Source organism: Calidris pugnax, unplaced genomic scaffold (genome assembly GCF_001431845.1).
Source record: "Calidris pugnax isolate Ruff unplaced genomic scaffold, ASM143184v1 scaffold10, whole genome shotgun sequence".
NCBI lineage: Eukaryota > Metazoa > Chordata > Aves > Charadriiformes > Scolopacidae > Calidris > Calidris pugnax.
In genome coordinates this window covers 2911642-2939202 of record NW_015090795.1, presented here as the reverse complement: position 1 = coordinate 2939202, position 27561 = coordinate 2911642, and the positions used below count along the sequence as shown (strand labels likewise).

At 42.6% G+C, this 27561-nt stretch overlaps 1 protein-coding gene across 5 annotated transcripts in view; it reads left to right on the top strand.

Moving 5' to 3' along the window:
* MAP4K5 (mitogen-activated protein kinase kinase kinase kinase 5) overlaps positions 1–27561 on the top strand; it is a 71588-nt gene that overhangs the window by 39695 nt on the left and 4332 nt on the right. For 4 of the 5 annotated variants that reach the window (XM_014936804.1, XM_014936801.1, XM_014936803.1 and 1 more), the window contains 25 exons: positions 1391–1463; positions 2359–2490; positions 2970–3032; positions 4314–4395; positions 5022–5135; positions 5952–6030; positions 7267–7325; positions 8349–8413; positions 11161–11205; positions 12102–12144; positions 12605–12815; positions 13318–13415; positions 13510–13551; positions 14208–14292; positions 14383–14462; positions 17722–17782; positions 18791–18793; positions 18883–18997; positions 19133–19191; positions 20961–21064; positions 21542–21719; positions 23313–23381; positions 24050–24142; positions 25936–26006; positions 26724–26779. In XM_014936804.1, the coding sequence (XP_014792290.1) occupies positions 1391–1463; positions 2359–2490; positions 2970–3032; positions 4314–4395; positions 5022–5135; positions 5952–6030; positions 7267–7325; positions 8349–8413; positions 11161–11205; positions 12102–12144; positions 12605–12815; positions 13318–13415; positions 13510–13551; positions 14208–14292; positions 14383–14462; positions 17722–17782; positions 18791–18793; positions 18883–18997; positions 19133–19191; positions 20961–21064; positions 21542–21719; positions 23313–23381; positions 24050–24142; positions 25936–26006; positions 26724–26779 (2080 nt within the window). The remainder of the gene's footprint in view (positions 1–1390; positions 1464–2358; positions 2491–2969; positions 3033–4313; positions 4396–5021; positions 5136–5951; positions 6031–7266; positions 7326–8348; positions 8414–11160; positions 11206–12101; positions 12145–12604; positions 12816–13317; positions 13416–13509; positions 13552–14207; positions 14293–14382; positions 14463–17721; positions 17783–18790; positions 18794–18882; positions 18998–19132; positions 19192–20960; positions 21065–21541; positions 21720–23312; positions 23382–24049; positions 24143–25935; positions 26007–26723; positions 26780–27561) is intronic. The other variant, XM_014936805.1, reaches the window with a different exon arrangement.

Here is a 27561-nt window from a genome sequence, read left to right as displayed (position 1 = left end):
CATTAGGTTCTGTTCCCAGGGGCACGTAGGATGCGCTGTAGGATGTTCCTGTTCTTATTTGGGGCAATAGTTGACGACAGAAAGTGTGTATCCGTGGGCTTGTGTGCGAATGAGATGAGAAGTTTTGCATTCTCTCAAGAAGTTGCAGATAATTTGGTTTTTTGACCAACAAGCTTTGAAGCCTCCCAGGTTTCCCTGGAATTTGCCAGGTGGGGGTTACTTGGATGTCAATGTGTTTGTTCCTGGCCCAGAATGGCCTCCGAGGAGCCCCTGTGTGAGACAGCATCTCCTGAGGAAACGTGGGCTCTGGTCCTGGCTGTGCCTCTTGCCCGGCGTGTGATGTTAGGTGTTTCCACTCATGTGGAAAAGAGGAAATTCTCCTCCTTTTGGAAGCGCTCTGAGGTCTACAGTTGAAAAAACTCAGAAGAAATCTGTGTTCCTGCCTTCCCCCAGTAATGCTTTGCATTTAGGGCTGCACAAACAGGCTGAATCTCTTGTTATCTGAGCGTTTTGCCTTCAAAACCCCAATCTGTCCATCTGCTGCCTCACTGCACAGAAGTCCACGTGTAAGTAGGGCTCTGCAGGGAGCAGGCGTCCTGGGAGAAGGAATGGGATGCTCAATGTTCTTAGGGTGTCTGGTGTTGGAATCAGGGTGATTGTGCATTAGCTGCATCGCCGCTCCTCAGAAAAACTTGTGTGATTCAACACATTTACACCCCTGTGGTGAAGCAGGAGTTTAAAGAAAAAGAGAAAAAGAAAAATAAAGAGTAAAACCTTGAAACTCATAGGAGCTTCCACTAAATGCATGAAACTTGGGTTAGGCACTGATACATTCCTTTTGCCTGCTAAGCTAGTTAGGTTTGCCCACAGTTATCCTCCAGCTATCATGCTACCAATGCAATAAAAATACAAAGGACTTAAATTTTGGCTCTGCAAGACCACCTGGTTCTCTGCAGCTCAGAGAGCAAGGGATTATTGTCCCTGGGCAGAGTACCCAGAAATGGGAAGGGATGGCCCCCCACGGTTCCTCCATAAGTAACAGAGGAATAGTACCATTTCCAAAGCACGATGCTGTTTTTCCTCTTGGATATTAAATTGGATATCTACTAAGTTTTGTGAGGTTGCTTGGTTGCTGTATTGTGGGACGGAAAAAAAGCTGGGAGAGGAACAGGATCATGAGTGAGCCATATGTAGGAACAAATCTTTTCAATTTGAAGTCACGTGAGTGAAGATATTAGCTGATCTCAATATTAATCTTTAACCGTTGAAGCTGAATTATTTTTTTATTTGGATGAGAAATGTGATTGTTCTTTCATAATATAATACTTCCTAAAGGAGAATTCGGGTCTTTAAATGAGATGTCTAAGTCTATGATAATTTCATTTTCCAGCTGACTTCGGTGTAGCAGCAAAAATAACAGCCACCATTGCGAAGAGGAAATCGTTTATTGGTACCCCTTACTGGTAAGAAACTACTTTGATTGCTGTGAGCATATGCAAAGCTGAGTCTGTATTTATGCCAAGAATTCTAAAATACACACACTGAGGCATACACATATTTTTAAATCTGTGGCAATTGCATAAATTCCCTTTCTTCCAAGTAAAATACCCAAAGGGTAAGAGTCTGGGCAGCACTGATTGTAGCTGATCGGTTGCTGTAACACAAGGTACCTGATACTGGAGGCAGGATTGCTGTTTTCCCCAAATTTATTATTGCAGAACATTCTCCCCTTTCTCCGGATACCTAATGGTCCTTTCTTAGTAGCTTGTTCTTTTAATGAATAAAGTAAACATCTTTTTTGGTTTCTGTGCAGAAAGAATTGCGAAGAAAAACAGATTTTAACCTATCTTTTAATCATCTCTGCTGATTAACGTCTGTACAAGACAGCGTTTAATATGCAAATGTATCATTGTAAATCTTAAGCTGGATTATAGATGCAAATTGAACTGCTGTTGGTTCCTGGCAGTTGAGATGCCCAGGGCGATATTCTTGGTGTAGACTGAACGCATACGTACAGCTTAATCCAGACAATGGTTTTTAATTGTTCGCTGCCCTCTTTATCCTGTTGGGGAAGGAGGACTGAGGGCAGGAAGATTATCTGGTCATTAAAGCATTTCACCAGGAATCATGAGACTGGTTCTATTCCTAGCGTGTCCCATGACCTCGGACAAAACATGTCCCTTCCTTCTGCTGCTCTGCTTCCCTGGTGCCAGGTGTCCTGGTTTGGGAAGGGGGACATCAGGCTGTTCCCAGAGTTACGCTCTTTTGGGGGGGGTTCTTCTCTAGGGTTGTGTGAAGTGCTTTGTGCCTCCCACATGCAGCTGATGCTCTCGTTGAACGATACCTTTGCTTTTAAAGGATGGCCCCAGAAGTCGCGGCGGTGGAGAAGAACGGTGGATATAACCAGCTCTGTGATATCTGGGCCGTTGGAATAACAGCAATTGAGCTGGCGGAGCTTCAGCCACCCATGTTTGATCTTCACCCGATGAGGTTTGCTGGCGGGGACCTCACTTGTCTTCAGTCCCACTGGATAGAATTTAACCTTCTCCATAGACCTAGAGGCTCATGCTAGGATTCCTTCATCAAACATCCACCTGTGTCTTTTTTCAAGACATCGGTCTGAAGCTACAGACTTAAATTTAGAATGGAAATCGTCATTGAAATATTCATGTTTTAAAAAAAAACCCTCTGTAGTGTCAACAATGTGATTCAGAAGGGATGTAGTAAATCACTAGAGAAGACATAGCCTCACATTTAACAGGATTATTGCACGGCGATAAAAACATTTTATATAAAGATAAGAAAATCAACAGCTTTATTATATCTGTGCTCTAACACAGCATAGACCATAATCCAGTTTCACCAGTGTGTTTCTTACTGTAAAGTATTAACTTAAACTGGTTAGATATTGGAATGAAATTAACTACTTTTTTTACCATTTGATAACATTGTTCTTCCTTTACCTTTAGGGCTTTGTTTTTAATGTCAAAAAGTAACTTTCAGCCGCCAAAGCTAAAGGAAAAAGCAAAATGGTAGGTTAAACTCTTTCCTTTTTTCAGTATTTTGTTGATAACGGGAAAAAACTAAGGGAGGCAGTAAAAAATAGAGTGTGCTGGTTTTAAACTCAGGAACCTGAGAGGTGATTTCACCCCCAGGAAGTTTCACCAAGAAATGACTAGTTGGTTTTTTTATAGGTGTCTGCAAGCAAAGGGGAGGGTTAAGGTCCACAGCAGATATTATCTCACAGGACAGAAAACCCAGTGTGGGACAGGGCAGCCCTACCCCTGTACAGCCATCCCTGCCAGCCATCCAGGGGGAAATGAAATCTCCTCTTTGTATCTTCTAGGAAGAAAAATTATTTTTATCCTTTCCCCTTAATTCCTATTATAGGGCATTTGCCAGTGGGACAGGTAATTGTTTAATCCTTTCCTGATTTCTTTACCCTGTGATACCTTCCTAGTGCCCGCAGCGTTGTGCACCGCTCTTATTAACCTTCTGTTTGCAGGGCTCAAACCAATTCTGAGATGCAGGATTTTTTTGCTCCTGGTGCTGCTGTAAAATCTTTTTACCTTGAGGTGTTTGGGAGGGCAGATGTGCACAAAAGGAAGGGAGAAAACACTCCTAAGTGCATGTTTCCTGTATTGAAACTTCGCGGCGTAACCCCAGCCAACGCACTTTATTTCTCCGATGCTGCCCTCTCAGATGCTATGACTAGAAGAGGAAATGTGTTTTGTAACATGATTTCAACTCAAACTGGCTTGGGTTGATGCTGCCCCCATAATAACACGAACACAATTGCGAGAAAAATGCTTGAAAAATTGTAGGTCCAGGACATCAAGTCATAATTCAGATAAAAAAAGAGGTTATACATCACAATCACCTAATTTGTTCTAAAAATAGCAACAAAGCATTTTAAAGAGTAAGTTGAGTCTGTATCTAGGACTTTGTATTTTATTTTCCTACCTGTAGCCAAGAGCAGTGAAATTGCCTGTAAATTGTGAGTTTGCTGGGTCTGTAATTCACAATTTTTATTCCTGATACCTAATTCCGTAACAATTGAAACGGGGAGAAAGTGAAAATAGCACCTTAGTTTATTTTCCATCCCAAAACATTTTCCATGCAAGTTCTATGAGTCAAATGGGTTTTTCCTTATCTTGTTAACTTGGCAATTTAATTAATAATTACATCACAGAGTTGAGGTACCTGGACAGCATTCTAATTCATCACACCCTTTCGTAATCTGTTTAGTAACTGTGTTAAAATCAAAAATATCTTCTTGAAAAATTAAACATAAACCCTCATTTTTCTTCAAGGTCATCAACATTCCATAATTTTGTCAAAATAGCACTTACAAAAAATCCAAAGAAGAGGCCAACAGCGGACAGGCTCCTTTCTGTAAGTGACTTGGAACATTTAATGACACCAGTAAGAGATCTCTCGCTTCAAAGTGAACAACAGGTCGATAGGAAACCAGACTGGAACCATTTTCTGTCTCTGATCTTACAACACGGGTGGTGAAGAAAAGAGACATTGGTCAGCTGTAGGAAGTAGCAAGATTTTGGTCAGTCTCAAGATTTTTATGCAGTTTTTGGTAGGAAAAATTGCAGAAATTGGCTTCATGCTCCGTCTTCAGCCTTGTCTGAAGGTGTCTCAGCCTCTTAGACACAGCTGCGTAGACGTGGACCCTTCCTGTCACCCATATAGAAAAGGGATGTATTTAGCAGCTGTTCACATTTCTATTTCCACCTTCCTAAACTTCACCGAACTCCTCATGTTAAAAAATGAAGTTAAGGTGTAACCCTTTGTTTGACTCGGAGTTTAATTTCCAATTTACAGCTGGCTAAAAGTGTGGAATTTCCATGTTTATGGAGGGGTTAAAAAGTTTCATCTATAGGGAATCATTAGAGAAATACTCAAGCCCCTAGAAAGCGGGAAAAATTCAATAATATTCTATATTTAATGTTTATTAATAGAAGTTGCATATCAGCTGCGTATTATAGTGTCTTCTTCTCTGTTTCTAGCATAGCTTTGTAGGGCAGCCTGGGCTTTCAAGATCTTTAGCGGTTGAGCTGTTGGACAAAGTTAATAATCCTGACAACCATACACACTATGAAGTTGATGATGATGACTTTGAGGTGAGAGCACCTTTTATTTACATAAATTACTGTTTAAATACCCTACTTTGCTTTGGGAACATGATACTGTGTCCAGCTTTGGAGTCCTCAGCACAGGAAGGATGTGGACCAGTTGGAGCAGGACACAGGAGGCCACAAAAATGCTGGGAGGGCTGGAGCCCCTCTGCTGGGAGGACAGGCTGAGAGAGTTGGGGGGGTTCAGCCTGGAGAAGAGAAGGCTCCAGGGAGACCTTAGAGCCCCTTCCAGTCCCTCAAGGGGCTCCAGGAGAGATGGGGAGGGACTCTGGATCAGGGAGGGGAGCCATAGGACGAGGAGGAACAGTTTTAAACTGAAAGAGGGGAGAATGAGATGAGATCTGGGGAAGAAATTGTTGCCTATGAGGGTGGTGAGAGCCTGGCCCAGGTTGCCCAGAGAAGCTGTGGCTGCCCCATCCCTGGAGGGGTTCAAGGCCAGGTTGGAGGGGGCTTGGAGCAACCTGGTCTGATGGGAGGTGTCCCTGCCCAGGGCAGGGGGTGGAACTGGATGATGATCTTTAAGGTCCCTTCCCACCCAAACCATTTTATGATTCTATGACAGGGGCACTGCCCCAGCATTTTAGAGTTACCATGTAGAAGAAGCCAGGAAATATTGCCACTGCTCCTGTCACCCTTATGCTGTGGCTGTAGAGAGGGATCCTGTGCAAGGCCAAGGACAAAGGTGGTGGATGTCACGATGTGTGACTGCAACAGCTATTCCTTCTCCTTGTTGGAGTCATTGTTGATTGAAATCGGACAGAAAGCCATGAGACCTTTCTCAGCTTTTCCCTTTCCTTGCAGCCTCACTCCGTTATCCGCCACACGATTCGCTCTACGAACAGGAACATTAGGGCAGAACGAACGGCATCGGAGATAAACTGTAAGTTCCTGGTGAGCTTTGCCCGTTTTGTGGTGTTGGTTTGGTTTTACTGATAGAGGATGTCGGTGTCATTCTCTGGAAAGGCTCTTCTGCTGTTGGCACAGTTGAGAAACAGAAGAAACAGCACATAACACATGAATCTTCAATAAAATTTTTCCAAAACCAAAATTAAAACTTGCATATTTTCCTGCTGTTTCATTCCATCTCGTTGCTGCATCCTAATATTTATGTGGAGACCTTGCGTGACCCGCGCAGCCTCTCAGCTCCCTGATTTCTGTCAGACCACGCAGCCTTACTAAAAACAGCAAAACCACTAATAACCTGCAAACACAGAAAAATAAGAGCCGGTTGATTATTAGGAGGGCATCTTTTCACATAAGTAACGTATGGTGTCATGCTGTGATGAGAAAGTATAGAAAAAAAGTAGCATTTTGTGTTTGTCTGCACATTTTTTCAAGTTCATAAGTGAAACCTTTCTTGACCCTGATGGAACACTTGTGATGGCAATAGAGCCATGGACATCTCATGATGATGAGGGGCCTAGAGCCCTGGAAGCCCTGGAAGAGGCTGCCCAGGGAGGTGGTGGAGTCTCCTTCTCTGGAGACATTCAAACCCCACCTGGACACGTTCCTGTGGGACCTGCTCTGGGTGGACCTGCTTTGGCAGGAGGTTGGACTAGATGATCCCCAGAGGTCCCTTCCAACCACATAGCATTCTGGGACTCTGTAGTAGCTGTCCTGATCAGGCTGCATGTAACAGAATGCTTTTTCCTTTAATATAACCTTTTCTTTTAAATACAATGCTAATACACTACTCAGTTGGATCTAAGTTCAAATTTTGGGGGTAGAAACGGTTTCTCCAGATTTGAAAAAATGCCTTTTGTCGTGTAAATGCTTTTGGCTCCTCTGCCTCACGTACATCACACTTTTTGGGAGTTTGCAGTTAAAAAGCCTCTGGGTTCTCTTTCACATGCATTAGAAGTGACACGTGGTTATGCAGTTACGTCTTTGTGCACTTGGTATTTACTTTGGGTCTTTGTTGTGGGTTTCACATTTGCAAATTGAAGCATTTAGACAATAACACTGACATTTAAGTGATGGTCATTCCTGTAGGTAAATTAAGTGTTGTCTACATAATATTTAGATCTGTTACAGAATGCGTTCTGCTGTAGTAACCATTGAAAGGGCACTAGGATAATGTTATGTGGATTCAATTTGAAAATTTCATGTTTTGTAGTTGACAAGCTGCAGTTTGAGCCCCCGTTAAGGAAAGAAACAGAAGCTCGGGATGAAATGGTAAGGGCAAGTTTCTTTTTTCCTTCATTTATTAAAATTATAGCGTGTTCATTGTTTTGTGGTTCAACTCTAATATGTCTCTGAAATGCACAGTCACGAGAAGACCCCTCTCGGTCCTCCATACAATTGCCATATTTGTAAGAAAATTGCCTCCCCCCGCCCCGTGCTTTGCGCGGAGACTCGTGCTCAGACGAAGAGAACAACACGTGCCAATTAATTTGATAAAGCGAAGAGGCCGTTGTGCGTTTGAGCCCCTGATCTTCCCATCATGGGGGCTTGTTTGCTGTTGGTTTCCTGGAAGGTGGCCAGCTCGCACGCAGCCAGTTTTGCCCCTTGTGAGCTGCTGCTGTTTGTTCCAGCCCTCCCCGGTTTGCTGCCCATCAGCTAATTAAGGTTCTTTGGGATTAGTACGTGCCTGTGTACACAAGGGCTCCATTTTTTAATAAGTGTTGTGAATAGCAACAGCTGCCGTTAATGTGGATTTGGAGACGTTAGTGCTCAGTGCGGCAGAAAAATCCCATTCCTGTTTTTTCCAGCCGAGCTCCAGCCCAGAGGTAGGTACAGATTCACCTGGATTTCAATGGGACTGATTAAATCTGTACGTTTTGTTACCGGTGAGGTCCCCTCGGCGCCATGTCTAGTGACAGGAACGCTGCCAGCCTCTGCTGATGGCATCTCAGATGGGTTTGGTGGTGGCTGCAGTATGTTCTCTTGCTGGATGAATGTCTTGGACAATGTCCTGAGTGGAAAATATGAGTTTTCACCATAATTTTTTGCTTCCGTCTTACTTATTGCCACTTGATACTGGCATTATGCTGTTTCCAGGTGCTGCTTTTAAGTCTGAGTCTAAAAAGAGGAAGAAAACTTTTCAATAGTTGCTTTATAATTAGATTGTAAAACATTCTTTCACTTTGGAATTTGATTTTACTGCTTATAGGTCGTTGGGGATCTCCCAAGCTGTAGATAAGGTACTTTGGTTTGAGAGTGGGGGAAAAAAAACTATGACAATTTCTGCATCTTCAGGTTGTGGCAGCCGGCGCTGACTTCGCTTCGCATTGGAATCCTTTTGTCGACGGTGGAAGCAGCAAGTAAGTCCAGAGTTTAAAACCTTCTTTTATTTCTTTGACTTAATATGAAAATACACTCTGAAAGAAAAATTGAGCTGTGGCTGAAAATCAAACCGTAAGGCCTAATCCGCTTTAATATTTGTAAAATTGAAGGAGATTTTTCTCAATTATCTTTCTGCAGTGGGTTGGTCGTTCTCTTGGGGAATGGGTTTTAATCTCTTTTGAGCACGAGCGGTAGCTTATTTTAAATTTATTGTAACTCCCCAGCTATAGGTGGAAAGCGAAGTGTAAATGTGTAGCTGGTGGAGTGAAATAATGCACCCGAAAATCAATTTTTTTTAGCAAGCAGAGCTGGTAACCATGTAAGGGCTGCCTTTGGGGTCCTGCACTTCTCCTCTGAGCTGTGGCTGTGACATCCTGCGACAACACGTCGCCGCGGCCCTGAAGTCGGGTTCTTGAGAGAAAGGGAAGGAGAAACCAGTTTGATGGTTGAGAAAGGGAAGGAGAAACCAGTTTGATGGTTGAGTTTTACCAAGTTCACAACGACACCACGGCTGGTTCTGCCCTGGGTGGCTGATCTGTGTAATCTGTCCCACAGTCGTGAGGTGTCCTGGGGTGAAATGTTTTGGGCAAAGATAAGCTCTGACCGATTTTCCCTGAGACAAAGCAGGCCTGAGGTGAGGGAGTCCAAACTTTGTACAATTTAGGACTGAATATAATAGGTGTGTGACTTCCTTTTGCTGCAAACTACTGGATTCTGCCTTTAAAGGCAATCTTTGAATTTGCAGTGAAGAATATGGAAGTTTAGGAATACTGACAGATGCACATATGTAGGGAAAGATGGTATTTGGGTTGAAAATAATTGCTCAGCTAAAAGGGCCTGCTGCCCAACTTTATTTGGATCTGAGTAGCAGGCAATTCATTTCTTTGGCTTTTTTTGCAGATAAAAGTCTTGCATAAGCTCTCAGCTGACATTACAGCCCCCCTGGAACGCTGGTGTGTCACGGAAATTCCCAGCCTTTGGGTCTTTTTAAGTTCAACCTGGTGGTTTTTGGGTTTCTTTTGTTCCCGCTCTGGTAGTAGAAGTTCGGGGTGGCTTTTTAGGCCCTACATGTCCTTGCCTGGTAATGAGAGCGGCCGCTTTCCTTCCTCTGTGGCTTTGTTTGTGTGACCCCCAGGAGCCAGGGATTGAAAAATTCGGGGTGGCTTTTTAGGCCCTACATGTCCCTGCCCGGTAACGAGAGCGGCCGCTTTCCTTCCTCTTTGGCTTTGTTTGTGTGACCCCCCAGGAGCCAGGGATTGAAAACCCCTTTTTTTTTTGTGAGCACTGGTTTTTCTGCCGACAGCTGGGATCTGCGGGGACGAGGAGCCAGGGAGGGAGGGAGGGAGAGAGGGAGGGAAGCTCCTCCCGGCAGAGTGACTTAGTGATTTTATTCTGATTCCGTGGCGTTATTTAGATTGTCCAAATCAGGGTGTATTAATGTACCCCTGGCAAACGTCGCTAGGGCTAGAAATGGGTAAATAGATACAGATTTAATATTGAAAGGAGGACAGACATAATAACGTTTCTGGATGGGGAATCCGTGGCACTTACTTGGAAACCACTTCCAGTTGGAAAAGATAAACAGGAAATGCATAACTCCTCTGTCCCAGGAATTCTGAGTAACACCAGGGACGTGGGGAGAGGATGTGAGCTGGGGGGGTCCTTGCTTTTTGTGCCCTTTGGCTTTTATCAGAGGGAATGGTGTTTGATGGCTCCGACTTGGGAATTACTTGCCTGGAAAAGGGAATACCAGGATGTGTACCTGATGATTGAATGTTTTTTTCTTGGCTTGTTTTTTTTGTTTTTTGTTTTTTTTTTTTCTTGTTGTAGCATTTTAAAATCACTTTTTTACACATTTTCTTTATTACGGAGGTGGGGTTTTTTTTGTTGATGGTTGGACTTTTCTTTTAAATTTTTGAATAGTTCCTCTTGGCAGCCATCTGCCACTTTTCCTTCAGAAGTGACTTGCAGGGAAATTTCATAGTAATCCAAATTTGACTGGATTAATTCCTGTATAATACATTTTTGTTTTCCTGTTCATTACCCCTGTGGCCATTCCTCAGTGGGTGACATGGTGCGTTGTGGGCGTTTTAATGGGTTTAGATTTGTGGTTTAGATTCTTTTCTTTATTAAATGCAGTTTGATGTCTCGATTTTTTTTAAGACAGAGTTTGAAAATGGCCATTTTGCAAAATTTTATCAGTTTATGTTTGTTTGAGGGTGCTATTTTCAGTACTGCTTTGATCTTCTTGTCACAATTTCTTTTTTTGACCCTGGGGTAGCTTTGAAACAGAAATTCCCACTGTGCTGGGAAACAGTCTGTATCTTTAGCCTATAACACCAAAGGAGGAAACTTCCCTTTGTAAAGGCTTTTCTCCGTCTGTCTCCCAGTAACTTCCTCTATTCTCATGTTATTATTTTTTTCTCTTCTTTTATATTGTACTGTTTTTTGGTATTTCAACAATATTTAAAATACCAGGTAAAATGAAAGATGAGTTGATGGTATCTGGGCTGGGAGAGAGTTTCAGTGATTATTGAGGGGTGAGGGGAAGAGAAGGGCCATAATAAACGAAACAGAACTTAATGCATTAAATAAGAGAGAAGTACTTTGTTTTGAAAAGGGTTGGCAGATGCTTGTTGTGAAACTAAATGACATCACCGATGGTTTTAGTTGCACGTGTCGACCTTAGAGCCGAGCTCTTTAATTTTATAAACATTTTACCTAGGGGACTGCTTACAAAATTTGGCGATGGGAGTGAAGATGTTGAAGAGTGAGTGGAACCTCCTTTCCTGTGCAGTTGTGTTTACTCCCTGCGGCTCTCGCTAAAGCAAAACCCTCTTCCCTTAAAATGCTGCAGGCAGCTTTGCCATTCATCAGTTTTATAAGCGAGGGCTGGTTGCACTCCAAGGTCTAACACACGCTTGACTGTTTATGTGATGGTCAGGAGAATGTCTGCAGAGCGATGCTTTCTTCCCTTCCTCTCCTTCCTGAGGTTATCTCAGGGCGCATATGGAAGTGCCTGATACTTTAAAGCAGATTTTGCGTTGATTAATCCATCGATCACGAGCCAGATATTCCTGCAGAGCTCTGGTGGGGTACGTGAGGCTCCTCCGGTGCCCCAACATGTGTCTGATCCAGAGCGAAAGCTGGAAACTGCACCCAAGTGTGGTGAAACTCTTCCTTGGTTGGCCCCAGGTTCTGCTGCAGTTGGGGTGGCTGTGAAAAAGGGATGGGAGGATGTTGCTCTGTGACATGATCTGCTGGCTGATCCAGAAATGCAGCATTTTCACTGTCGGGAAGAATTTTCTAGAAAAAAAAACACAAAACCAAGTGCAAAAGTAAAATTCAAGCAGTGGAAGGGGCACCTTCAGAGAACTAGTCCCTGAACATATATTTATTTGCTAATTTCCAATGCCCTTCATCGCAGAATGCTCTGTAACATTGGCATTGATGAAAGAGCGTGAGTTTATCAAAACCCAACACTTCTAACAAGATTAACGTGCTTTTTGCCCCACTCTTGGACTTCTTAGTTTAACCCTGTTCGTGCAAAGCTACAGTCTGTCTCTTCTATGCATCTAGCTTGTCTCATTTACAGTCTGTGGTTTTGACTAATTCTCTTTATCTTGTTGATGTAACTAAAACAACAACTGCACCTTTTTATTGCAGATCGACACTGAAGCGGGCAGGGCCACCTCCACTACCCCCGAAGGTAAGAAATGGTGCTTTTTAAAAAGTTTTAGGCAGCAAACCCCACTCGTGCAGCCTCTGCAGCGCTCCTGCCTGATGCTCTCAGCAGGTTATAAATTCTGTTAAATACCAGTTGCTGCCAGACTCTGTGCGGCTTCGTATTTTATGCTGACGTGGAGTCTCTGGGGTCCCAGCCTCCGGGGGCTCTTGGCCTCATACGCTGCCCCATACAAAGGTATTTTGTAGGTATTGTAGGTATTTCCCCTCTAAAGAGAGCGTGCTGCGTGGGATGTCCTCCTGTGCAGCATTCTGCCTGCTGCTGGGATTTTTCCATACCTCTTAAATCATTCTGCTGTCAAATGTCTTTTCTCAAAGCCCGATATTATTATTTTATTTTTTTTTACATAGAAACAGCCTGACTTGAATTAAACTTGTCTGAAGTTGCCGTTTCCCAGGTAACCTTCACCTCTGGTTTGTCGCAGCCGAGAATAAACAGTTATCCTGAGGAAAACCTCCCAGATGATGAGAAATGCCAGACGATAAAACACTTCCCGGACTCGCAGGGCAGAGCCCCACCGGCTCACAGGAGACAGAGCATCCCTGTTTGTGGGCCTCAGGCTGATTCCTCCCCCCTCGGGATGACCAGCAGCATCAGCAGCCCTGGCTTGCTCACGGCTAGATACAGTGACTTAGGTAAATAAATTACATTTCCTAAAGGTGACTTTTATCCTATAAATGGAAATCAGTTCTAGCCAGCTGTTTTCAGTAGATATTTTTTCTTAATACGAGCTGATCAGGAGGTGCAGCTTTCCTTTCTCCACCTGTGCTGGAGCCACGACCCGTGGTGGTTCCCAAAGCAAGGAATGCTCAGCCAGTCAATACCATTCCCGTGTTGCCTGCAGAAATAGAGTAAAAACAACAAATGTTGGGGGAGGATCATCCACAAGGACCTTGCCACAGCTTTTTCTCAGTTGTGTTTGGCCCAGGGACTGTTTGGATAGTGGAAAGCCGTTATTAAAACCGTAGCTCAGCACGCAGAGGAGCGGGCAGCTGTCCTTCAGCTACCTGAGAAGTGTGTATGGAATTTTCAGAGCTCACTTCTGGATGCAGGGGAGAAGGGGGAACAGGACAACAAAAGATTTTCTTATTTCACTGTGTCAAGTGAGCTACAAAATGTGCCCGGGCTTCTTTTCAGGAAATGGGGATGGCATGCTGAAACTCATTGAAGAAAACGCGGAAGGGTCTGGACAAATCCCTCAACTGCCACGTAAAAAAGAGAAAAGAGATTTTCCTGTAAGTATATTGTGACTCTCACTCTGATTTCACTGGCACGTTAGCTTGTAGCAGTGCGTGGGAGGTATTTTATGATCTTTCTTTCTTTCCACAGAAGCCAGCAATCAATGGTTTGCCACCGACACCGAAGGTGCTGGTAAGAGATCTCATTTGCAGTAGGAGTTATTGGAAGCCCGTTGTCATGACACCTCTCTGATCTCAGATGGTTTATGCTTGAATAAACCACCAGCTCATCTGGGCTGACGTTCTGCATCTCAGAGCCGTGAGATGTAGTACTGTGTACTGAATCCACAATATTTGTTTCCCTTTCTTAAAATCTTCCTTTCACCATTCAGTCAGGGTATGAAGGGTTGGAGACTTCACTGACTCCGTGAGTTGTGATCTCCAGTGGTAGACACTGCTTAGGAAAGAGAGGGGCTGGTGATGTGAGAGAGTGATATTGAACATTTATGCTTGTTTTCCCTTCATATGCCATTTATAGAAACACCCAATTTTGTTCTTCCAAATTAACTTCCAAATTAAAGTACCAGTAGGTACTTTAAATTGTTCATATCATTCTGATCCCTCTTGTGTTACTCAATGTGTACAAAGTCTACGAAAAGGTTTGGAAAACTGCACTGTAGCTTTTGGGGAAGATGAAAATGTTTTGCATCGAGGCATATTAGAGCAAGTTTCTGTCTGAAAAAAAGGAGAGCGGGGGTGTGTACAGATGTGTACTAAGTGGCCAAGTGCCAGAAAATAAACACTTTATGCTGTAACCTTGTTTCAGGTTTCAATTTTGGTGTTTTACAGATGGGAGCGTGTTTTTCCAAAGTCTTTGATGGTTGTCCTTTGAAGATTAATTGTGCAACATCATGGATACATCCAGATACTAAAGGTAAAGTTATTTTTGGTTTGTATTTTAAACCTGCCTGTTGCCGAAGTGGTAATGAGCTTGTGAAATAATAAATTTCTCTTGAATTTTTAGATCAGTACATTATCTTTGGCACGGAAGAAGGTATCTATACTTTGAATTTGAATGAACTTCATGAAGCAACAATGGAACAGGTAATTTCTGGTGTACTGAACACACAGAATAGATATGGGAATATTATGAAGGAAGGAAGTTTGATGTTAGAGGGAACAGATCAGGTACCAGGCTTTGGGGCATAAACTGATTCACATCAAAGCTGTCAGTGGAAGTCCAAAAATTAATAGTTCCCCCACCTACATGAATTTCTTGTTGCTGCTTGTGTAATGCTGCTTTCAGAGGAGTTCTCTACTAAAACATCTTTCTTCTCCTTGGAAACAATCTCCACTAGATGGCATATTGCTTCTCCACTGGATGCTTCCAAAGCCTACAGCCATTTAATTTAACTGGCGTTGTTACCACCAATGAATATGTGTTTGTGTCTGTTTTCTTGGGCTCTCTAACCCTTTCCAAAGCCACTTCATGCAATCGTGGTCTTGTGAAATTTGCTTTTTTAGAGTCAGTAGCAGCAGAGTATTCTTGGAAGGGAAGCATTGGCAGATGCTGGTGATCAGGTTTATACCTGTAGGTTTCTTAAGCAGTTCACAAAGGCACTTCAGACACATAAAAAGTGTTAAATTCAGTTTAAGAGGACAGAAAGCAGAGGTGGCAGAGGGGGTGTATCTCTGAGTAATAACGAGAGAAAGATGATTTCACAGAAAGGGCATTGCACAGAGATCTGTGCTTAGAGGAGGAAGTCCTCTGTCTCTGGGAGCATGGAGCTAGAGGACAAAACTCAAGGCGGGCAGGAGAAAAAGGGAAGCGGTTCATCAGGTCGTGGAGGGGGGTAGTTTGGCGTGGACAGAAGTGAGAGAAGATTATAAAGGCCTTGATGGTGAGAATTGTGAATTTTTATTTCAATACATTGAGAAGATCCTTTCAAATTAAGAGAGCTGAGGGTGCACCAGAGAGTTGAATATGAAGTTTCTTGTCTTTTTCTAGCCTCAGCAGACATGGGGAACAAATGCTTACTTTTCTAATAAATTTCTAAAAATTGCAGTGGTGGCTGTTGGAGCCCCCCTGGCTGCCTTACCTCAATTTTCTCTGTACTCCATTAGTCAAATTCCTAAATTATTTCATGTAACAGCCTTCTCTAGACTCCTCCACATGCTTTTTTGTATCCTATTGGAAGGTCAGCTATGCCAGGGGTAGATAGAGGGAACATTCCATGCACCTCAAAATGAAAGTTTCCTTTGCTGTGAGCGTGTTCTCAGTTGGCAGAGCCCAGGTTTGATCCACTTCCAACCCCCAAGGATTTCCCACAGTGCTTCCGCTGCACCGCTTATTTTCTTATTTGCTTTCAGTCATTTCAGGAGTTCTTCCCACCAAATGCACATTTTTAACTGTTTCTCCAACTTCTATTGCGATCACGTCTTCCAAAGTGCTTGCTGTCTCCCCAAGGTTAATAACTCCCAATTTCAGAGTATACTTTTATTCCATTGTTAATTTTTCAGTGAAAATACTGAAAAGAACCAGATCCAGGGAAGAGACTATATATCTACAGGTTGCTTTTTCCTTCTATTAGATGTGAAATTGTTGATAGATACTCTGGTTTTATGTCCAACCAGTTGTATGGTTTCTTTCTGCAATTTCTTTTGCCCCATATTTTCTTATTTTCCACTTGGAAATGACATGCAGGACAAGGTCCTTCACATGTGTTTCACATCTTACTGCTTCCCCGCCCTCAGCAGGGCAGTTATTCCTGTTAAAGGAGGAAATTCAGATGTTCAAATACAGCCTGTTCTGCAGAACTCTGCATTACCTGCCCTTGGCAATTAAAAAATATGTGGCTTGTTCCTGTGCCTCTCTGGATATCCAGTCAGTTGGACTATTTTGGAATTCCCACCACCCTTTTTATTTGGCGTGGGTGCTGTTGTTTGTCCTTCTTGAGGTCCTGGTTCGTCCTCCATCAGTTCTTGAAGATAATAATTACTGAGACCTTGGGGTTTGAGCCAGTTCTTAAGTAAAGTAAACTTCATTGGGACCTGCTGACATGAGTATATCCAGCTGAAATAGCTTGTAATGTGCTCTTTTTCTGCTTCTAGCACAAGTTTCTACCCCATTAGCTACCTATTAACTGTGCTATTCCCCTTTAAATGAAGCTAGTGGGAGTCAGATTAAAAATAAACAGCTGATAACTGGCTTTGGGACTTTTTGCTGTGGGGATCTGCAAACGCTAGGAGTTACCCAACTTCAGAGGGGAGACTGGACAAATTTACAGAAGATAAATCCATTGAAGCTGCCTAAATCCATGAAGCCCATATCTGATTCAGTGGGTTCATGAGCTGAAGAACTTGGTGGCTGGCTGAGTATTAGGTGCAGTTTTCTATACATTTTTTTCCATGTTTTCACCACTTCTACGAGAAATTATGTCACTTTATGGTGACTGTTGGAAACAGGTATTAGATTAGATGGGCATTTGCAAGAGCTAAATTAATCATTCTTTTGTAGAGCCTTGATTCGAGCATCCTCTGCCGTGTTTTCCACCTTCCCTCAGTGGACCAGTCTGTCAATGTCTTTTTTTTAATAGTTTCCTTTAGAAACAGCTCAATCCCTTCAAGTCCTTTTTTCTTGAAGGAGGACCTTACCTATAAATACTGTTCAATAAATTTAGTCTTGTCTTTTTTTTTTTAACAAAATCCCTGTCCTTATCCTTTCCTTTGTTGAGACTCCTGAATGCTGTCATTTGCCACCACGTTTATCAAAAGTCCCTTCAGGTTGTCAAGAAGTTCTTCTTAACTTGAAAATCTTCTCAAGTCTAGAGATTTGAGTAAGTTCTTTCCTCTGAAACAAAAATAAGTCCCAAAGCCTTCCGTGAACACTCTGTTTACAAAGCAGCATCCTCACACAAATAGCCAGGGAGGTAAATCCCACAAAATACAGGATTTTGGGGTAATTAAGTCGCTCAGAAAATACTAATGCCTTTTTATCCCTCTCCTCCGAATTCTTGGGGTTTAGTAGGTTTCTATAATAACGTTATCTTTCTTTCCCTGGCTGTTACTCCTGAGCAAACTATATCTTTCTATATATGGTATTCCAATCTCGCCACTTTGGCTCTGTGCTGCTAATTAAAAAATAAAGAAAAACTGAATTTTGAAAGTTCTGGGGATAGAAGAGGGAAGGAATGAAAGCTGTTTCAGCCAGAGAAAATGAATTAAAGGGGAAACTGCAGTTGGAGCTGGAACTCTCTCCAGTATCGGTCCCTGCAGGAACAGTGGTGGAGGTGGAGCAGGGAAAGAAAACCACAGCTGGAAATTCCTCTATGTTTCTATTAATGGAAATATTTTCTTTCTTCAGTTATTTCCCCGGAAGTGCACCTGGCTGTATGTTATCAATAACACCTTAATGTCCCTGTCAGGTATGTAGAAACAGATGGAAAATTGACTAAATTGTAAATGAAGAGAAACATTGAAAGTCGTAATTGAGTACAATGTTTATTGATTGTACTGAAGTAGAAAACTGTGTGTTGTTTGTTGTGTTTGTACAGGCAGCTTTGCTTCCAGAGTGTTTTAATGTGAAAGACTGAGATAGAACTGGATGTTTACAAATAGCGGAGCAACTTGTCCACAGTATCCCCACCATATTTTTTTTTATTTTATTTATTTTCAGTCTGTTTGGTAAAACTTGGTATTTGTCAAACAAGAGTTGCCTCTGCCAAGGCTGCAATTGGACTGAAAGTGCCCAGAGAATCTAAAGATAAAGAAAGTCCTCTTCTTTGGTCCCTGACCAAAGGGGTCCCTGACTAGCTTTGGTCTGAGCTGGGAGAGGTGGAATAAGGATGATTTTAATGTGTTGGAATAGAATTAGGAGAGGATTAACAGAGGTGAATTATCAAAACGTAGCTGCAGTGTTTGATCGCTCTCAGGGTATCGTATCCTGGCAGCATCTCTGGCCTGAACCAGATTCAGAAAATAAATTCCACCCTTAAACCAAAGCAGTTTCAATTTGAAGGAAAATGAGGTGGCCATGCAGTGCTGTTAATCCAGCAGATTGATTCTTGAAAAAAACTATAATCATAAATTCAAATTGTCCTGAAATAGGACAGACATTCTAGAGAGCAAACGGAGGCACTGTGGCCTGCAGGCTAATTGTGAGGCTGTGCCTTTAACTACACAGGGCTTTGTGTAACCCCATTTCCATTGCTTTATAGATAAAGAAAACGTCATGATACAGTTAATTGTTGTATAATTACAGCCTTCTAAAAATGTTTACATAAAGCTAACTTTCAGAGCTGCTCTAGCGTTACTGAAAAGAACTTTGAGTCCAATGCTGTGTCTTCTCTATATGCATTAATATTGTTGTCTTCTTCTATTTTTCTTCATAACTTGGACTTGAAATACCCGACGCATGTGCTCCCTTTCTCTAGAAGGTAATTTTTATACGTATCTTTTTCCAAAACGTGCAATTCTCTGCAGGAGGTGTGGGCGACATGTCAACTGTGCTTTTTCTCTCTTGCAGGGAAAACATTCCAGCTCTACTCCCATAATTTAATAGCTTTGTTTGAACAAGCCAAAAAAACAGGATTAGCTGCTCATATTCAAACCCATAGGTTTCCTGACAAAATATTACCAAGGTACAAATCTTTCACTTACAGCCAGTTATTAACAAGGGAAAATTGCCATAAATTCTGTTTGTGCTTGAACTGGTAGCATGAAGGGCCTCCGGCATCTCTTGTTGATCCCTTTTTTTTATTTAATTGTTATTCCAGGAAGTTTGCCTTAACGACAAAGATCCCTGACACGAAAGGATGCCACAAATGCTGTATAGGTGAGTTTCAGCTTTGCAGTTTTTTTCCTGGCCCTTGTCGTTGGGCACAGCATGTCTTAAACTCATTTCTTTTTAATAAACTTACAGATAGTTCATTGTTAGAGAATCCCAGACCTGTTGCACACACACACACACACACAAACACCCTTTCTGCTCTGTCACTTTGGCTCAAGATTTGATTTAGAACCAATTTTTAGTGAGGCGAACTTGAAAAGAGGGTTTTCCACAAAGAAAAGGCTGGAAGTGAATAAAAATTATGAAAAAAAAAAAGGCTGGGAAGGAGCAAAGCCATTGCTAGAGGTCTAAGCGCACACAAAAGAGTTAGAGCTTATGAAATTACAGATCTGTCATTGGCTTCACTGACTTTCACAGAATGCTATGGGGTTGGAAGGGACCTCTGGAGATCATCTAGTCCAACCTCCTGCCAGAGCAGGGCCACCCAGAGCAGGGTGCACGGGAATGTGTCCAGGTGGGTTTGGAATGTCTCCAGAGAAGGAGACTCCACCACCTCCCTGGGCAGCCTCTTCCAGGGCTCTGCCACCCTCACAGGAAAGAAGTTCCTCCTCATGTTTAGATGGAACTTCCTGTGTTCAAGTTTGTGCCTGTTACCTCTTGTCCTGTCACTGGGCACCACTGAAAAAAGACTGGCCCTGTCCTTTTGATACCCATCCTTTAAGTATTTATAGGCGTTGATCAGATCCCCCCTCAGCCTTCTCTTCTCCAGACTAAAAAGACCCAAGTCCCTCAGCCTTTCCTCATGAGAGAGATGCTCTAGGGCCCTCACCATCTTTGTAGCCCTCTGCTGTCCCCTCTCCAGCAGTTCCCTGTCCTTCTGGAACTGGGGACTCCAGAACTGGTCCCAGTGCTCCAGATGGAGCCTCATAAGGGGAGAGTGGGGCAGGGGGGTGACCTCCCTCCACCTGCTGCTCACACTCTTCCTGATGCCCCCCAGGATGCCATTGGCCTTCTGGGCCACAAGGGCCCATTGCTGGCTCAAAGAAACCTTTTAGAATGGTTTGGGCTTTCTACAGAAGGTGTGTCCTTTTGAAAACTGGCTCTGGTGCTGTGGGAAATTCTACCAGTACTCTCTTAAAAATGCTTAAGCAGAGTCTAAAGTTACCTGGTTGCAAACATGGTCTTGGTGACAAGGGCCCATTGCTGGCTCAGAGAAGTACCTGGTTGCAAACATGGATTTCCTTTTTAGCTCCTATAAAGTATCCACAGTGGGTGTATTTACAAACGATTCCTGAAGTCAGGCTGGTCTTGTATCCAACTGAGCTGAAAAAAACCCAAAACCCAAACTCTTCATCATATTATTGCATTTAAAAACCAAAGCCCAAACCCTTCCTCCCGTTATTGCAGTAGCTGTCAAAGCTCACAAGAAGTTACAGGCTGTCCTGCCCCCCTGGGAATTGTTTTTTATTTCAATCACAACTTGACCTGGACCTTTCACTCCCCTCCCACACAGCCCCGGGAAGAAGGTGTCACAGCTTTTCTGGCCACTCAGCATGTGGCCTCTTTTCTGGGCCTCAAAGAATGTCAGTGGTGGTTATTAATTATAAGTATAATTGAATTTGTCTGGAACGTAGCACAATATTAATCCCTGTGGATATTTGACTGGCAAGTTAGAAGGCAGTTAGCAGTGTGAAACTGATGCTATTTCTTAAATGATTTGTAAAGATGGCTGCAGGGTTGTTTTTTTTCAAGTATGCATAGAATTTCCTGGACTTAAAGAGGGTGGTTTTTCTCCTTATGTTTATTTTATATAGTACGAAATCCATACACGGGACACAAATACCTGTGTGGTGCATTGCAGTCTGGAATTGTCCTGCTACAGTGGTATGAGCCAATGCAGAAATTCATGTTAATAAAGGTAAGCATCTCATTTTAGTTTACAACATTTAATCTTAATCATTATCCAGTTGCGGAAATAACCTTTCCAGAATTTATAATGGAAAGTACGTCCCAGCCTAGTCCCATTTTGTGGATTGTGAGCACTTGGAAATCTGGCTTGATGCATTTTGACTAAGAAAATCTTGTGGCTAAAGTCAGTCAAGTGCTGGGTCAAGGTCAGTACTGGCCATAACAGACCAGCATGTACCTCTGTGGGACATAATGTCACTCATGCTATCTTAAAAAAGCACTCTTAGTAGCAGTGAAAAAATATTCTTTATCCTTTATACTTTGTGCATGTTATTTTAGGCTTCTTATTTCACACTGTCTTAAAAAAGTACATAGTAGCAATGATAAAGTTCTTCTACATCTTCTATGCTCTGTGCATGTTATTTCAGGCTTCTTATTTCCAAGGTAAAAGGAAACCTTACAAATGCCTTATTATGTCTTTTTCCAGCACTTTGATTTTCCGTTGCCAAGCCCTTTGAATGTGTTTGAGATGCTGGTGATCCCTGAGCAGGAGTACCCCATGGTCTGCGTCGCTATCAGTAAGGGTGCGGAACCCAACCAGGTAGTTCAGTTTGAGACAATCAACTTGAACTCTGCTTCTTCATGGTTTACAGAAATCGGTGCAGGTAAGACTCTCGGTCCATCTCACAGCTGGTTTATTGCCTGTTGGATATATCCCTCCCTCAGAAGTTATTTGGAAACCCTTTAGGCGAGGCAAAACGATGCAGTTTCTCTACCTAAAGGGTGCAGGTAAGACTCTCGGTCCATCTCACAGCTGGTTTATTGCCTGTTGGATATATCCCTCCCTCAGAAGTCATTTGGAAACCCTTTAGGCGAGGCAAAATGATGCAGTTTCTCTACCTAAAGGGTGTTGAAGCTGATCCCAGGTTCTTCTTGTGCTGACCCACCAAATTCAGTATAAATTATCTCTCTTAAAAGACTTTATTTTTAGACACATTTTTATTTTCATAGAATGGTAGAATTGTCCAGGTTGGAAGGGACCTTTATGATCATTGAGTCCAACCATCAACCTGACTCTGATGAAAAAAAACCCGCATCACTAAACCACGTCTCTAAGCACTATGTCAACCCAACTTTTAAATACCTCCAGGGATGGTGCCTCAACCACTGCCCTGGGCAGCCCATTCCAAGGATTAATAACCCTTTCAGTGTAAACATTTTTCCTAATCTCCAATCTGAACCTCCCCTGGTGCAACTTGAGGCCGTTTCCTCTTGTCCTGTTGCTTGTTCCTTGGGAGAAGAGACCGACCCCCCCTGGCTACACCCTCCTTTCAGGGAGTTGGAGAGAGCAAGAAGGTCTCCCCTCAGCCTCCTCTTCTCCAGGCTGAACACCCCCAGCTCCCTCAGCTGCTCCTCACAAGACTTGTGCTCCAGACCCCTCACCAGCTCCATTGCCCTTCTCTGGACCCACTCCAGCCCCTCAGTGGCTTTTTTGGCATTTTATGAATGTCCTTAAGTAGTAACGCAGACCTTGCTATAATTGTCTTCTCATTTGTGGTCCCATACTTCTTCCTGGGGTCAGTCTTACTCCTCTTTCCCCTTATCTCCTGAGTAAAGACTCCCACAAATGCATTCCTGTCAGCCCCGGGGCCCCTTGGGGAGGTTTGTCATCTTCAGCTGCCTATTAATAAGTAGAAGATTTTTGTTTTGTCTTCAAAAGCGAGTTGATATCTTGCAGATGCTTTTCTCTGCTGGCTTTTGTTGGATATGCTTTTTAAAATTTAAATACTGCTTTTTAGCAGCTGCACCAAGAACTTCATTAATAAAAAACTAGGGAAACGATCAAATCTAGCTTAATGTCAGCACAGTAATCTTTCCAGATGTGGTTTTATGGGAAAAGAACATACTTTTTTAGGAGTGAAGATTCCCTTGATGATTCCTTTTGTTCATTATTGTGCTTTGTCATGAAGGAAGCCATGCTGAACTGCAACATAAAATGTATTTTATGCCAATAAACAGTAGAGCTTTCATATTAAATACAAGCTTTGAACTAATGGGTTTATTCTCAGGCCCCACACTCCTCCCAGAACACTCTGGGATCGGATAGCCTTAAAAAATTGAAGAGAGCAACAAATGTTTTAGATTGCTAAAGTCTCGTAGCATACTGAAGAGGCTGGAGCAGTTGGTGAGAGGCTGAGGGGAGGCTGTGATCAGTCTTATGAGGAGATATAAAATAATCTTCTTTTCTTTTCCACAAGGCAATCAGCAGTTAGATGCCATTCACGTAACGCAGCTGGAAAGGGACACTGTCCTAGTCTGCCTGGACAGTAAGTAACACATCTCCATTTCGCAACTCCCTACACCTTGTTTTGCCAGATCTGTTGATTTTAATTGTACCACAAGTTAATTTTTCCCCTTTTGTTACTAATTCATGTTGTAGAATTTCCTGACAGACACGGTTCAGATCAGTGGGGTTTCATTTTGCCTCTTGAGATTCCACTTTCCCTCCTCATGCATTCGTGTTCCTTTTCAAAACGCAATGCAATGCAGCATTACAGATCAGAATTCAAATAAAAGCAAATCAAATTCTCAAATTTTACTGGGGAAAAAGTGACATTTGCCTGTCGCGTGTGCTGCAGGACAGATAGCTAACACTCCATTGTACACAGTAATTATAACATCAGAGGTTAATACCCCTCAGTGGGAACTTTGCAATGACTTAATTTGCATAAATTTCCAACCTTTGTGTAGAATTCACATCTCTGCCCTGTTTCCTATTTGCAGGAAGGCTGTCGGTAGAGTCTAAAAACATACGAAGTGTTTAAGAAGGTTTTTTATATTTATTTTGAGAGAAGGATGCTCTCAGACTCATTTTAGGCAAATACTGTAGATACTAGGTTTCTTTGTGCCTCAGAGATGAAATCAGTATTTCATACTTAAAGCTGCCAGTAATCTGTAGTGGGTTTTAATACTTGTTTTTCTCTTTTTTCTTGAGAATTTGTGAAAATTGTGAATTTACAAGGGAAATTGAAGTCAAGCAAGAAATTGGCCTCCGAGCTGAGCTTTGATTTCTGCATTGAGTCAGTGGGTAAGTGATTTGCTTCTGTATTGACTCTCAAGGACTTAAGAACTTTGAGGGATGAGTGTTGAAGGGTTTTTAACAATTTCGACTGGTCTAGTGCACCCAGTGGGGGCTGAGACTAAAAATTGCCTGTGTCAGGATGTTGTGAGCTGTTTCTGTCTCCACTGAGTGAAGAAAATAAGGCAGTTGCCAGAGAGTGTGTCCCGTCTGCACATGTTCCATCAGATGGATGGAGACCATCGTTTCTGGTTTATAAGTGAGATGTATCATGATTTAGTTGAAAAAAAAAAGACTGAGTCATTTCTGGTCATTTGCACAGCACTGAGAAAAACCTTTGGGGAGGAAAAAATGTTTTAGTAATACATACATTTGTGTTAGTCTTCTAAAAAGCTAAGACTTTCTTTGAAGTGGTAGCACATCCATAGTATTTGAATCAAATTCTTAGAGGACAGGTTGATGTTGGACTACTAGAGGACAGCAGTTTGAAAACTTGAATTGTAATTGTCAAGCAAGAATTTCTGCTGTAATAAGCTCTCAGAATATCTAATGAATGAAGTTTAATAATTCTATATCTCCAAAACTGAACTTCTTTCCGGAATCCAAATCAGCAAGAACACAACTCGCTGTTTTTAGCAGTTCTGTACAACTTGCACTTCTGGGTTCTTCAGGCATCTTCCCATCAGAAGATTCTTGACATGGATATTTTCTGTCTTAACAGCAGTTGGTAAAACAGAGCACATTCTTTTGTACAACATCTCTATTTAGATTATGTCAGACTCGTCCTCAAGGAAGATATTTTTAATCAAGCCTGTGATTCTTTCCTAAATTCTGACACATTTTGATTTACTGCTGTGCTTGTATCACAGTGTCTCCTGCTGACACATGCAGAACGTGACTTGACCGTTGCCTTTCCCTTGAACTCTGAAGGAATTCACAGAGAGAATTATTTATCCCAAAGTCTTGCACTTTCCAGCTGACAGTGAATAATGTGAGCGGTTCTTTACGCTCTTAGGAATTCAGGGTATTAAAGAACTCTGTGTCCTCTGGTCGCAGGGTGGAGCAGGGAGCAGCAGGTGAAGATTAGCCTAAAGCTGTTGTGACAAACATTGCTCTTAGGATTCTGCTGGATGTCTGTCTTCTGTGTATGTAGGACACACTGAGCGGATACAGAGTGTGACTCGAAGGAATAGTAAAGGAAAACAAGTAGGATTTAGGAAATTAAAACACATTGTGAAATATGTTTCTGTGACATTGCTTAAAGAACACCAGGCTCTTCATCCATTATTTTCAGGAGTCTGTTAATTCAATCATTCAGAGCTGGTAGTTTTCTGTGTTCACTCTGTGGCCCTGAATGGAAGACTCCTCCCATTTTCATACTCATGTCTATTTTGAAGTAAATACAATAACTCAAATGATGTGTAATTTCCAGTAACCCAGTGTTTGGGTTGGCAGCATGTTTATACACTTCCTGGTGTTTTCTCCAGGATCATTAGGAAAACAAAGATCCAGAGACTAGAAGTGAGAGGAAGAAAAGGAAAAGCCAGAGATGCCTATCTTGTCTTGGCAAACAGGGGAGGTCTGAGCGGTATGGTTTGAATTGCACTTTAAAAAGCCATGTGCATCTCAGAGCCAAACAGTCATTTCAATCCACTTTTCCTACGGTGATTTTGGAGTTTGGTTCTTCTACCAGGAGTCCAAGTCTCACGACACACTTCCCATTCTCACTGCTGGTGAGAAACCCAGCTCCTCTGGTTCAGATAAGCCACGCTCGGGTCTGATTTTGTGTTTCTCCTTGGCAGTGTGCCTTCAAGACAGTGTGCTGGCCTTCTGGAAACACGGCATGCAGGGCAAAAGCTTTAAGTCAGATGAGGTAAGTAATCTCCTGGTCTCTCCAGGTTTAATTTCTTCCTGTTCCTTATTTACCACTTGATCTTTTGGCCCTTCTAGCTGCTTCCTAGCGATAATGCTTGTGTTCCATGTAGTCATTGCTTCAGCTCGCTGCTTGCTTTCCTCTGACTTCCCCTCGTGTCTTGCTCTTGGTAAAGTGCAGACGTGCCTTTAGCCAGCTCTGTTTCCAAGAATTACCAGTCAGAGACTCCTCACAGACCTGGTGGAAGCAGCATTTGGGTTCTTTGAATCTTGGATGGAAACCTTGAGTTAGCAGCATCCTTTTTAAAAATAATAAAAAAAAAGACCCCTTCCCTTCCCTTCCCTTCCTTTTTAAAAAACTGTCCTTTTTCAAAAAAATCACTGTCCTTTTTGATGGCATCCATGGTGAAAATGCAGGGAAAGCTACTCAGTCTCTGCTGACAAAGATTTGATCAACACGCTCCATCTGTGCCACCAAGTCATCTAGACCAACAACAGTCTACAATACAAAAATAATTTAAAATAAGTTGTACTTTATAAAATTTAAAACTCTTTTTTTCTTGGCATCAGTTTGTCTGATTCAGTCCTGTAATTTGCACTACATTGTATTTGAATTTTTGAAGAGACTGATCTTTTTCTTTTTTTTTCCCTTTTAACTCAGACCAATAAATTTAATTTTGCCGCTGAAATTGACCTAAATGTCTCCATTTTCCTGCAGGTTACCCAGGAGATATCAGATGAAACCAGAGTTTTCCGCTTACTGGGATCAGACAGGTAATCCCCTTGAAGAAATAGAAACCTTTTCTTTTATTTCAACCAGTTTTCTAGCTTCCAGCTGGAACTGGCTTCCAGCCCACCACGGATCTATCTGTAGGCAGTCCTGGGGGAGGCAGCAAGGCTCTTTCTGCCTGCAATAGCCAAAATTTAATTAGTGGCTGCATCTGTGTCCAAAATGATTACTAAGAGCCCTTGTGACCTCCTCCGCTTTGCGCTGCAGAGATAGAAACGTGAACACAAACGGGGGCAGGAGAGAAGCCACAGGGAGAGATGAGGACCCACCTTTGGCTTGTGGTGAGCAGGGGACACAGTGCCCTTCTGGAAAAGCCAGCTCCTGGCTCGGGTTTTCCTGGTGAACTGGTGAATTATCTTGGCAGCTGGTTACTTAAAAATAATCTTCACTTCTCTGGACCTTGAGGTCCAGAGCAAAGGAGATCAGACACAGGTTTTAACGCCCAATGGTCTAAATTCACCCATTGCCCATAACTTTGAGCGATTCCTTTTGGCTACGGAGAACGGGGAGAGGTGCAGGTTTGAAACTTCAGCAGAAGCTGCCCCAGTCTCTGGATTCGGACACATGTACTTGTGGTTTCTCAGGTGGCCAGAGCCCTAAATGTAGAAGTAGATGGTAATAAGTGGAGAAATCAGTTCTTATCCCTGAGCTTCCACTCCCTCGTTTGGCCCTTGGGAAGCCTGGCTCTGCATTGCTGGCTGTAAGTCATCTCTGATTTTGTGTGCTCGTGCTCTGGCATCCCCAGCCCAGACAGAGAGCGAGGTGC